The sequence below is a fragment of the Euprymna scolopes genome, chromosome 45, assembly GCF_053919585.1.
Source record: "Euprymna scolopes isolate OS-2025 chromosome 45, ASM5391958v1, whole genome shotgun sequence".
Lineage (NCBI taxonomy): Eukaryota > Metazoa > Mollusca > Cephalopoda > Sepiida > Sepiolidae > Euprymna > Euprymna scolopes.
In genome coordinates, this window is record NC_136526.1 from 63573890 (window position 1) to 63588114 (window position 14225).

The 14225-nt window shown below is 34.5% G+C and overlaps 1 protein-coding gene across 1 annotated transcript in view; it reads left to right on the forward strand.

Annotated features, from left to right (window-relative positions):
* Nucleotides 1-14225, forward strand: part of LOC145269842 (N-lysine methyltransferase setd6-like) — a 99576-nt gene that overhangs the window by 15919 nt on the left and 69432 nt on the right. The window contains exons 2-5 of the mRNA XM_080125559.1: nt 6400-6544; nt 10236-10383; nt 11172-11300; nt 13842-14073. Coding sequence (XP_079981685.1) covers nt 6400-6544; nt 10236-10383; nt 11172-11300; nt 13842-14073 — 654 coding nt within the window. The remainder of the gene's footprint in view (nt 1-6399; nt 6545-10235; nt 10384-11171; nt 11301-13841; nt 14074-14225) is intronic.

The window sequence follows — 14225 nt, forward strand, 5'->3', positions numbered from 1 at the left end:
CCGATCGAGGGCAAATATAAATGCAGTGGTGTAAGCAAGTACAACCCAGAAGCACATATAGGGTAAATTAGGGTCTTCTCTGGAGATATCCCTACCACATGGGAAGCTATCTTTAATGTAGGCCCATGGCGATCTTGGGGGTCAGATTTAGATATTAAGTTAGAGTATCCTCTAATTATGAATTCATCTAGCCAAATGGTAGGCCCAATGCCTGTTTCGCCTAGGAACAATATGTTCAGCTTTGTCTCCTGTAATTAGGTTTCAACCTCTGGAAGGTTGGAACGTAGACCCCTGATGTTGGAGAAGGAGACATGGTAGTAGGAGTCTACATTGGAGGATGGGGTTTTCGGTTTGTTCGTGTATTTTTTCTGATGAGGTTTTGAGATTTGTGGAACATGTCGACAGACTTGGGTAGAGAGGGAAAGTGAGAGAGAAAAAGAAAGGAATTTTTTTTTTTTTTTTTTTTTAATTTAATTTTTTTGTAGCACATGATAAGGTAAAGCCGTAACAATTACCCAATAGCATGGCAGGCATCGAGAGACCTCATCAGAAACTGCTTCATGGTCCAGAATCCATTCACCATACGGCAATACAGCAGCGCTAGTGGTCTGCACCTGCTGATAGGACAGCCTTCTTAGTGGTTAATCTCCAGGACTTGTGACTACCCACCATAAACTCATCATCTTCAGGCCTACTACAGAACAGCTACTCACCGAAAACTCTTTTGAAATTAAACATGGCTTTCAATTTAAGAATAACAAGCACTCGTCTGGCTATAACAACTATCAACAATTTCCCACACTATCTGTGCCTAAATCTAAATGCAAATTCCATGAACAAAGCTTGTTTCAAAGAACTTTGTATCACAGGGTTGCCTTCCAGCTGACTACAACATAGTGGTTTTCAAGTATAATATAAAAAAGTTCTTGTTGAGCCATCCCCCTTATATAATCAAATTGTATTGAATTTCCACCACAACTGATCACTTTGCACACATTAACCCTTATCCTTGAGTGGTCTCCAGGTCTTGATGAATGTTGACTCCCTTAAAAAAATGAAATAGCTTTTTCTTTTTGAAAGGGTCTCTTTTTGTTGAGAAACACTCAATCAAAACACAGGTTAAAAATAAGTAACAGGTTATTCTTTGAACATTTTTATTTTTTTATGAAGAGCAGATGGAGGAAGTGGAAAGGAATTGTTTGAAAGTATACAATTACGATATTTGCAATATTGAGACGACAAAGAGCTTGATTACTTTCAGTTAGGATTAGTCATTCCCTGCATATTGTTTTCCATCACACGCATAATGTTTTTTTAGTTCTGGCAATTAGTGGTTGAGAAGGGTTTTTTTTTTTTTTTTGTAATTATTCAAGGAAAGAAGTTTAGTCTTAACAGCATTGAATGTTACCATTCATTTACGTCCCCATTCTACCACAGACTGGAGGTCATTCGCTAGGGTTCCAGATGTGCTAACGGTTATATCTCATAGGATTAGTGAATCTCTCGACAAAGGCTTCCCTTCTAGGGCAATTGCTTTTGTAGTACAAGGCCTTCGATAAAGCTAATCAAGAACCTTGATTCCAGTAAAGCAACTGGCCCTGACGGCATTCCAATTATAGTGTTGAAACCTGAACTTGCCCCCATGTCTACAAAACTGGTTTCCGTTCTGCTAGATCTACAGCAGAGTTATATCTCATAGGATTAGTGAATCTCTCGATGCAATCCTCTACCTATATAAAAGCCAAGTACGTCCAAGGATGGAGTACTGTTGCCACTTATCCTGCCTTGACAGAGTTCAAAATAGACTTCATAGCTGAGTGGGGAATGCCCTTTTCACTTCCCTGCAACCTCTTTCCCACAGAAGAGATGTTTAAAAGGATAAAACTTTAAAATCTACAATATTATAGAGACAAAGGGATTAAATTGCTGTTTTCTACTGAATTCTTTGTTTTGTTTCCTTTCCCATTTTCTCAACATGGTTCATTGTAGATTTTAGCGATTTACTAGTAGGCTGCCTGGCGTTGCCCAGTTGTAACATATATACCTTTTTCTTTTACTTTTTTTTTTTTTTTTAATAAACATTTATTTGTTTAATATTAAACAAATGTTTATTTTTTAAAAAATAGCTTGGTATTATATTGGCTTTCTAAATGTAATCTTACATATTTCAATTTTATTTTATAATTTTACTACAAGCTACTAACAAAAAAAAGATTCTATTTCATTATATCAATTTAATATGATAACCATCTTCATGACTATGTAGTATACGATAAAACAATGTTATTTTTAATATGTTAAAGTAGTTTGCTTAAAGCATTGTTTAATGTATATATAAAAAGAAATTTAAGTTTTTAGAATGTATAACAATGCAAAAGTGTGATGGATAGACTCAAACTGATGCAACTTAAAATATAGTGAAACCAACTATGCAGTTTCACTTTTATTGATCCAATTCATATGTATATGTATAACCATTATATATATATATATATATATATATATATATATATATATATATAGTCATCCACATACAGTACTGTTTCGCTGTTTCACAGCTCATCAGTGCGGCTAGACAGGCAACTACCTCAAGCCAGGATTGAAACCCGACCGTTTGTACGGCAGTCAAGGCTCCTAACCATTACGCTATTGGCGGCTGCTTGAACGAGTAGTGAGTTTAACGATGTTTTGATATCGTCTGAAATACCTCCGCTCGATTTGTTTACACAAAGAGCGTCGCTTATATGCTAATGGTAATTCGTGTTTCACTTCTCAATATGCTCAACTCAAGGTGAGGAGCACTATAGTCATCCACATACAGTACTGTTTCACTGTTTCACAGCTCATCAGTGCGGCTAGACAGGCAACTACCTCAAGCCAGGATTGAAACCCGACCGTTTGTACGGCAGTCAAGGCTCCTAACCATTACGCTATTGGCGGCTGATTGAACGAGTAGTGAGTTTAACGATGTTTTGATATCGTCTGAAATACCTCCGCTCGATTTGTTTACACAAAGAGCGTCGCTTATATGCTAATGGTAATTCGTGTTTCACTTCTCAATATGCTCAACTCAAGGTGAGGAGCACTATAGTCATCCACATACAGTACTGTTTCGTATATATATATAATGTATTAACAAAACCAAGACTTCAAAGAAAGAATTGATAGCAACCAAAAAGTGTATTTCATTGTTAGTTACAATTATTTCAAGACTAATTGGACAAATTCAAACATTAGTGCGTTTGAAAATTTTCCCATAACCAGCCTCTCTTCAGACTTATTGAATAAAAAACAATTGAACAATAGGACAATATGTAAAGACATTTCCCTTAAAGGAAATAAAACATGCGAAAACATTTATCCCGGACGCATCATTTGTCAGGAGCTTATTTACATATTTATATATCGCCTAATTTTCGTATCACTATTTAAAACCTGCCATAAGAAGTTACCACAAAAAAAAACTGTTGCCATTTAATATCTTTTAATAATACTATTCGTTTATTCCTTAAATTAGATTTCTGTATTTCTTTATTTCACATAACTTATTTTTAAAATATTTTTTAGAGTTTTATTTTTATATTTAAAATATGGCCAGATCAACTAAGCTAAACCATTAAAGTTATTTTAGTTTCGTATTCAACCTATGCTCACTACTTTGTTTACAAAAATATCGGCTAACTAATTTTCTTAGATTTAAAACCAGTTTTAAGTTAATATTTTATTTAATAAGGAAATAAAGCCCAACATTACCGTATACTTATTTAATCCTCATTCATCATTCAATGTTATGGATCCCATTCTATCTTTTGTACCATTATTCTCTTTCGTTCTCATCTATGGGGATTGGCAAATATCGGGTATTCTTAGCTTCGAAGGGAGATAATCCCGCTCATTATTAATTATTAAAAATTAGTTTAAATTATGGGAACCCAAGATTGCCGTAGGTATTTATAACAGTTAAAGGGAGACAACCAGGGCCGTTTGAGGTTTTTTGTTTGTAAACCCTAAAATGTGTCTATGATTTATTAATTAATTAAGCAGATACAGAAAAGGCTAAGCTAGCTTATTCAACAAATTAAGATTTTAAAGTATATTTTTAATCTTGAAGCTGATTATTCAACAAATTAAGATTTTAAAGTATATTTTTAATCTTGGAGCTGATTATTCAACAAATTAAGATTTTAAAGTATATTTTTAATCTTGAAGCTGATTATTCAACAAATTAAGATTTTAAAGTATATTTTTAATCTTGAAGCTGATTATTCAACAAATTAAGATTTTAAAGTATATTTTTAATCTTGGAGCTGATTATTCAACAAATTAAGATTTTTAAGTATATTTTTAATCTTGAAGCTGATTATTCAACAAATTAAGATTTTAAACCTACGTCTGCCATCCATCCATAATCTGCTGGGATTATTCATGGCTCCAGAACCAAAATTGTTCTTGGATACCTAGATAAAATTATATATATCCCATTAATAATTATTCTGATAATAAAACCAGACTATAGTTCCAAGTGTGTTTTACTCCGATAAAGTGGTGTTTACCCTTGCATTTTTGGATAAAATCATTTTGAAAGAGTAATTTTAACAAGAAGGGATTTTTCAAGTTTTACTTGTCAGTGAACAATATCAATTAATTTCCAATTCACTAATTGCTAATTTAATTTTTTTATATATAATTGATAGTTTGTTGTTAAGTTAATTTATTGATCTGGAAATGGTACCATTTATCTCACCATCGATACTACTACGGCTAAAAAAGTGCTCGCGGTTATGGAACAATATTGCTAATCTTGGTTAAGCCTTATTCTATATCTATATTACTTATCCAGTGCAGAATAATAGAAATTATATTTGCTTGATTGATTTGGATCCTTCGTTTAGACTACATCATTCCAAGCTATTTAACTCGACATTAAAAATTGGCCTTGCACCCAAGGATCTTTATTGTTACAGAAAGTTTTTACCTCAGTTACATTTAAGACGTGATAGCAAAAACCTATTCCTGTGAAGACATCCCTGTATAGCATCCAGCCTTTTATTTAATATTTCTTCTTTAGAATTCACTATGTAGAAGGCTTCCAATAGACATAGATCGCACCTTTTTGATTTCCCAGGGCTATACTTACTCCCCCTATCCACTACTGACCATTTCAATTGAAAATCTTTTTATCCAATTTCTTTTTATATATACATTAAACAATGCTTTAAGCAAACTACTTTAACATATTAAAAATAACATTGTTTTATCGTATACTACATAGTCATGAAGATCGTTATCATATTAAATTGATATAATGAAATAGAATCTTGTGGCAGCATTTTTCTCTCCTGCATGTTTCGTTGAACAGCAGGGATGATTCCTGTTTTCAATGGGGGGGGCACGCTTAAGTGCTTTTAATGATTTTAATCAACTTTTTCAAATAAATTCCATAAACGCAATTTTTAATTCATCACTCGCCTGAAGACGACTCCTGGAAGTCAAAAACATTGTCAACTATGGCAAATTTCTTTTTACGCTTGAACAGAACGTTCGCACATTGGCCTGTCCAAAAAAAAAAATTGGATTACAAGAAAAAGAATCAGGAATTATCCCTACTGTCCAACGAAATATGCGTGTGTGTGTGTGTATATATATATATATATATATATATATATATATATATATATATATATATATATATATAGTCATCCACATACAGTACTGTTTCGTTGTTTCACAGCTCATCAGTGCGGCTAGACAGGCAACTACCTCAAGCCAGGATTGAAACCCAACCGTCTGTACGACAGTCAAGGCTCCTAACTATTACGCTATTGGCGGCTGCTGAGCGAGTAGTGAGTTTAACGATGTTTTGACATCGTCCGAAATGCCTCCGCTCGATTTGTTTACACAAAGAGCGTCGCTTATGCGCTAATGGTAATTCGTGTTTCACTTCTCAATATGCTCAACTCAATTCGTGTATCACTTCTCAATATGCTCAACTCAAGATTGTGTGTGTGTGCATATATATATATATATATATATATATATATATATACACACACACACACACAATATTTTACATGTGGAATGTCTTCCCTTCATCAGACATGTTTAACTTTCAAATGTGCATGTTTGAAAGCTGAACACGCACGTTAATATCATTTCACGTGTTTTAATAAATAATCATCTACATAATATATTTGAAGAGTTTTTCGGAAAGTAATAAAAATGTTAACGCTATGAAACTTCCCTGCTTTGCTTTCTTTTCCTCCTCAGATTTCTTCCCCTATTTTCGTACCTTTAATGTTGATTTCACTTTTCCTATAAAAGATGTTTGAATTTCACTTTTCTTTTTTTTTTCTTTTTTCTTTTTTTCTTTTTTTTTTTTTTTTTTTTTTTTTTTTTCAGGTGACCGTAACAAGACACGGAACTGTGTCCAAATTTGGTATGATGGCCATTTCGGATATAGAGTGCGGTGAATGTCTTTTTGAAATTCCTCGGGAGCATATCCTCATGCAAGAAACCTGCAGCATTGCCAGTTTGCTCGCTGAAAGTAAGATGACTTTTCTTTTTCTTTTTTTTTTTTTTTTTCCTGACTTGCCGGTCATAAAATATGTGTAAATTCGTGCAGATTTTATATTTATTATTACAGATTCTCTATTGAATATTATATTGTACCTAATATATTGAATATTATATTGTACCTAATATATTGAATATTATATTGTACCTAATATATTGAATATTATATTGTACCTAATATATTGAATATTATATTGTACCTAATATATTGAATATTATATTGTACCTAATATATTGAATATTATATTGTACCTAATATATTGAATATCGTATTGTACCTAATATATTGAATATTATATTGTACCTTATATGTAGTACTGATTTCCAAAGTTGTTTTTAAATAAATGACTTGTGTTCTATCAGATAGAATCGAAAGCATTTAACACTCCAGCCGCATCCATTACCGTTTGAGCTCATTCGACGGATAGATAAGAAATGTTTTGGAATTCAACCACTTTTAGTTCCGATTAATTTTATGCATGATCAAAAGTAATACATATATGGCGTCATGGTGAAATGATAATTGTCTGTATTTTTGAGATGAGGTGTTTTGATTGATAGAGATTGTCGGACTGACTTCCTCATCTTGGTTGTTATTGTCACATCGTTTTGGCCGTTTTGCCCTCCGGCCTTCATCAGGTGTTTTGTATCACACTGGGGAACCATTTGTTAGGAGTCTCGAACCCAACCCTTTATTATTATTACGGGGGTACCGTGTTCGGACTCCAGCTAGGCTGAAATGATTTCACAGATTTTGATAATAATAAAAATATGAGATTGTGAAATATTTGTTATCGGTTCAATCAGTCAAAAGGAGGATTGAAAATCTGTACAAATCCTAGTTTAATATATATATATATATATACTAGCATTTCAGCCCAGCATTGCCCGGGTGTTTGGAGGTGTATGTTGAGCAAAAAAAAAAGAAAAAAAATTTTTTTTTTAACTTTGACCCCTCTTAACATTTATTTTATTGTTTTGGGCTCAAATCAAGTTATTAAGTTAGATCTATGTCCAAGGAACCTATATCTAAAATTTCAAGTGTTTAGACCCAAAATTGTCAGAAGTTTGGTAGGGTTCTCAAAAGTCGAATCGTTGAACTTTGACCCCTTAACAGCTAAATTTCTGGCCGAAAACCGATTACAAACATTTTCCCAAATCTCAATACCCTGTATACTAAAGTTTGAATCTGTAGACTGAAAATTGACAGTTATTGTGTAGGGAAATGTACACACACACACTTTCACTTTTATAGATATATAAAAACTCAATGTTAAAGACCTACAAAAAGGGGAGTGGTACCATTAAAATGAGCAACCTTTTGTGTTTCACAATTTATTTTCCTACATAGTCACCACCATTCTCAATGAACTTTTTCTAGGAATTCAATGACACATCTCTGCTTCCGATACACATCGGTGACAGGGGTTGCTTTTTAGTCTCGCACCGTCAATATCAGCAACAGTGATGAAACTTTCAGGTCATGAATGCATAAGTTCAGTCATCATAACAATGCAATTTGCAATCCCTTTGATCCATTTGGGTTGAATAAAGAACTAGGAGACATTACTTTTGGAACAACCCTCGTATGTACATATTGTATAATTTTCTTTATTGATACAAGCATTATTGGCTACATATATGCATACACGTTTCAGCTGCAATCACTTTCAAAATCCAACATAATTAACCATGTGAAATCAGTCGAACCTTGATGATAGTTTGAAAGCAATCAGAGCTGAAACATGTACGCACATGTGCAACCAATGATGTTTGTCCAAATCAATAAAACTATACAATATTACAGCTCTATTTGTTACTGAACACTATTTTTATAAGCACTGGAGTTTCATTGGATTAACATCTAGGAAATCACAGGAAAGGGGTTTAATATTGGAATTTAGTTTCAACAGTATATTACGTACCATATTTCTCTTTTGTTGAATCTTGTGTAAGTAATACCATTAAGTAAAGGATTAATTTAGTCCACAAGGCTGGGAATAAATGAAGAAAACCAGAACGTGTAAGCTGATTTGTACAGGCTTGAAAAGGTCTTGAATCTTGAGCTTTGTCTTCAAAAGGCTCGGAAAATATTGGAAATGTCATCAAAATGCCTTAAAAATCATATTCATTATATTTAATAAAGATTTGTGTCGAAATATTAAAAATGAAACCGAAATGAATACTATTCAAATATTCTTTTAAATATTAAAATACAATGCTTGTTTACAAATGGGCTTATAGGCTCAATAAGAGCAACAATCGACTTTCCACACTCGAGAAATAATTTAAAATTACCACTTTAATGGGGTTTCAAGGCCACTGAAAAAAAAAATAACATTTACAATTCTGGCAAACGAGTAGTTTCCAAGATATAAAGAAATGTTAATTTTTTTTTAAGTGGGGGATCACTTTTCTAAAATTATTTAACGTAAAATGAGCACCCACTTTATGGTCACCTGTTTTAGTGCGTACAATAAACACAATTTAACGTAAAAATGAGCACTCACAAGGTGGCCCCCACCCCAAACAAAATTTCTGCATTTACATTGGAGGAGGGGGCGAGACAATCGACTTTGAAAAAAAATAAAAGGCAAATCCCTCTTTTTTTTCTTCTTTTTTTCTTCTTTTTCTTTTTTTTCTTTTTTTTTCTTTTTCTTTTTCTTTTTTTCTTTTTCTTTTTTTTTTTCTTTTCTTTTTCTTTTTTTTCTTTTTCTTTTTTTTCTTTTCTTTTTTTTCTTTATAGAATATTTATAAGCGTGGAAAATCGATTGTCATCCTACATTATAGACGGGTGTAACCAGCAGCCTATGATTTGAAATTAAGATGGCGACCAAATCCTTTGATAAAATGTGTCATAAAATTTGATTTTCTTTTGAATAAAAAGAAATACTTGATCAATTTATGTGATTTTTGGAATATGGCATCTTCATGCAGTGACAGATACGTACATTATAAAGATTTTTCTTGAAAGAAAAATTTTTATAAGCCCAATTGTAAACGAGCACCTAAAATACTATTAAAATATTTTTTTTTTTAACTGTTAAAAATAAAATCAAAATAAATACATCCCTCTAAAATTTAATTATTACTGGCGTACGAGAGTTACGACCCTTTATCACAAAACTACTCAATCTTTATCAATGTAGCTGATTTGAAATTCCAAAGCAAAATGAACTGATTAAATTAAATCAACTTAGTTTATTTTTAATCAGTTTATATGTGTGTCACGTTGGTACAGTGGTAACATCACCAGCTTTGAATGCTACAGTTTTGATTTTGGTTTCAATTCCAGCTGATGGCACCCAAATACTTTTTTTTTTTTTTTCACGTTTGAAATCACAACTATAATAATATATATGAAATCTGGACAAATAAAAAATATCATATTTAAGCTTATTTTACGACCGGGCAAAGCTGGGCGCTCACCCCCCCCCCCCATCCCCTCCCCCAGCCCGATCCCGCTAGTAACTATTAAATTTTAAAAAAATATTAAATAAAATATTTTTATTTTTGGGTTTATTATATCTTCATATATCGAATTTTGTTTGTTAAAACTTGAATTTTTATCTGGAGGAGGGTTTGAAAACGTCTTAAAAATAAACGTCGAAAATTTCTATAAACTCTGCTCCAAAACGATGCAATTATTTTGCTGTTTGTAGATACCTCGAGCATCACTAGTGACAGTGGCTGGGTACCTCTTCTTTTAGCCTTGATGTACGAGTTCCACAACCCACAGTCTCCGTGGCGGCCATACCTTGACCTTGTACCTGATCGCAATGATCTTGATCTTCCCATATGTTGGACGCAGTAAGTATTATATACCTCCACTTATATATAAAACACATTTTGTGTGTGAGTTCTCCATGAACCCTGAAACTGCTGGGCTGATTTTTTTTTTTTTATAAAAATTTTACACAAATGTACTTTGTGTCAGACAGTGTTTTTAAGAAGGATTTGTATCGGAATGCTTCAGATAAGCATCAAAAATGGTAATCAGAATAATCCGATTAAAGAAGGAACAGTTTGGCTTTGACTAAAGTTAACACCCTTATATAGCCTAACATCATAGCTGCATTTGAGAACTTTATCCTTCAAACTGTTAGATTTCAGAATTCCCTCCCTGTATCTTGCTTCTCTGACTGTACTATGCAAAATGTGTATATCTCTATTTGTATAATAACTAGTAGGAGGGGGATGGGACATACCTGGATCTTATACGGATAGAGGATTGCTGAGGCAGTGAGATACCTGCTGGAGCGATAGAGTGATCCAACCATTTTTCCAGCAATCTTTGCAACAGATTTGATGCATGTGTTCCATTTCAGATCAGGAGTGAAGGTTAGTTACAGAAGCTTGTTAAGATGTGGAGTTTCATTTTAATTGCAAATGCTGAACTTAGTCATTTTTTTTTTTATTCCTCGTTCACCGTGCACTCACGGGGGACCATGCATGCTTCACTTGTTCTTTCTCGATTCTCAAAATTTTCATGAATTCTTTAAAAAGTCTTTGTTTTGTTTAACTTTTTGTGATTGTGAAATTACGATGAATATTTACAAACAAAAAAACAAAAAATTTCATTTTTTTTTCCTTTTCAGAAAAGAAAGACAGGACTTACTACAGGGCACCCAAATTCCGGCTATGGCCGAAACTGACCTTCAAATGATCCATCATGATTTCCATAAAGTGGCGCTACCGTTTATCAAAAATCTGCCAGACCTTTTCCCGTGTGTTTACATGTTTTTTTTTGTTTCTTTGCTTTTTATTCTAATAATATGCGAGCCTGTCTCTGCTTTATCATTACTTTCACGAAAAACATTCGTTTAGCTAAAATCACTATCAATAATTTTCCCCCCACTCTTTATCTGTGCCTAAACCTAAATGAAGATTCCACGAACAACGCTTCTTTCTTAGAACTGCACGCCTGTGGAACTCTGTTCCGTTTTCCTACTTTCCAACTGACCTTTGGCCTTTTGGTCAAGATCAAAGTGTAGTATCTGTTCTTCAGATGCTGCACTTCTATTTCTTGTTCTCTTTCGGTGGAGGAGAAATCCTTCACGACTGAGACAATTTTTATTTTTGTACCTTTTCTCCACGTTAAAAAACGACCCTGGTGTCTAACTCTGTCCTGTGGGGAGGCATAGTAAATAGGTACAATATGGTTGTCTACGACATTTTCCCATTAACTACTGTACACTCATTAACCCTTGTCCTCGAGTGGCCTCTGGGCCTTCATAAGTGATGACTCCTTTCTATAAAAAAAAAATGCCGGGGGGTGGGGGTAAAGGGTAATGCTCTAATGATGATAACCTTTTGTCTCGCAAGACGATGTTGGCTTTCTGCATCTAATGTACTGCAACGTCTGCTATACAGTCGAAACTGAAGTTGCCTCTCTGTATGCAGGCCTGGGCTGGTGATAAGGAAATCGAGGTTTGCCTAATTACCATAGTCTCCCTCTCGGCGTAGTAGACAGTCTGATGGAAAAGCAAGCTAATACGGTCGTAACCATCACAGCTGCAGGAAAGGTGTTGCAGTGTTTCACCATTCGCCCATCAGGATTTATTCCCTTAGCCTTTGCCTTTCCCAAGGCATCAGTTATTTGCCACATGTTAAGAATGGTTTTCTAGAATCTTGCAGAAGTTTTAATTATTTGGAATTATCTACTCTGCACCTCCTTAATTAATTCGCTTAATTGTGATTATCTGATAGAATAGACTGGCATCTCTTCTATCTCCCTCTGCAAAACTTAATTATGTTCTGCAAAACTTAATTATGTTCTGCAAAACTTGTTTAAGAACATTTTAAATTCTTTTTTTTTTTTTTTTTTCTTGCTCTCATTCATCCTAAACAAAGCTTACTATGTGAGGGCATGTCTATAAGAGCACTATGTAAGGAGTTGACAAGCAAGATGTCTGCTGACATTATGTTTAAATTTCTAAATGTTAGTACAGGAAGGGAATTCGAAAGTCTAGCAGTTTGAGGGGAAAAACAAATTAGAGTAGAAAGTTTTTCAGTCATCTTTCTTTCTTTTTTTTTTTATTACATTTTCACCCCAAACAAGGCACATTGCCACTTTGGTGTAGGGGCTACTATCAAGGGCAACAATTACTGGGGTACTATGTAGGGATTTAGGCAGCAAGATGTTGGTTCACTATGCATCTGAACTTCTGCACGTCGGTACAGTTGGAAGTAGGGACCTGAAATGGAATTCCAAAGTCTAGCGGTTCTGGGGAAGAAATTACTGGAGTAGAAAGATCTTTTACATCTAGGGATCTCTACAGTGTGGGGGTGGGATTTAGCAGCCTGTCGGGTTTGTCGAGGGTGTTCATGTTGTGGGGGCACAAATGCTTGCAGTTCGTCCGAGCATTCATCATTAAAATACTTGTAGAACAGGCAGAGGGATGCAATGTTTCGTCGATGGGACAGAGGCTGAAGCTTAGATGCCAGTTCAGGGCCTATCAGATTTGCGACTCTCTTTTGAACCTTGTCAAGGAGCGAGAGACTCGTAGCCGATGCACCAGCCCAAATATGACAGCAATACTCCATACATGGGCGAATGGTGGCCTTATAGAGGTACAAGATACTTTCGGGTGTTAGTAGCTTCCTAGCACAGTAGAGAGAGCCCACCTTCCTTGCAGCGGCCCTGGCAATGCTCTCAATATAATTGTTCCAACTCATGCTTCCTGTGAAAGTTAGGCCAAGGAGTTTGAAAGATGTACTCTCAGATAAAGAGTCGTTGGCCATTGCTATAGGTGGTAGAGAAGGTTTCTTGTAATTATTGAATGAAACTATTTTAGTCTTGGCGGCATTGAACGTGACCATCCATTTTTGTCCCCATTCCACTACAGATTGGAGGTCATCCTCTAGTGTTTCTGCCATTTCTTTAGATATGTGTTCATTTGTTTTCCTGTCGTGCCTGTTATAGAGTGTGGTGTCATCAGCATATATACCCATCTCAGAGGCAATTTTGTCGGGGAGGTAATTTATGAATATCAGGAACAGTAGAGGTCCAAGGATAGACCCCTGGAGAACTCCCGTATTTATATCATATTGTTTCGATCTAAGGACTTCTATGTTAAAGGGGTGGGATTTTGCTTCTTGACAGATTTGTTGGGGGTCTTAGATTTTATTTTTTCCTTCGTTTTTTTGTCCCCCCCCCCCTTTTGTCTTTTTTCTATTTTTTTTTCTTTTTTCCTTTGTCTTTTTCTTTTTATCTTTTTTTGTCTTTCTCCTCTCTGTCAGTTTCAAGTTTTTATTTTTCTTTTCAGTCCAATTTGTCATACTTTTCCATTTTACTTGCGAATGGTTTCATTCGTGATGGCGTACAGTTTTATGGAACCCATCAATCCTGCCTTAGATTCGTTCGACACAGAGCAAGAGAAAGCCCCACCCATGCTCGTCCCCATGGCTGATATCCTCAATCATGTGTCCAAACACAATGCAGAACTTTCGTACGGACCCGCTTGCCTCCAGATGGTGGCCGTTAAAGATATAGCAAAGGTAATGAATATTTTATTTTCATGCACGCAAACACATAAAAAAAAAAGGGGTCAATTTTTTTTAACTTTGACCCCTTAACATTTATTGTTTGGGGCTCAAATCAAGTTATTAAATTAGATCCATGTCCAAGGAACCTATATCTAAAATTTCAA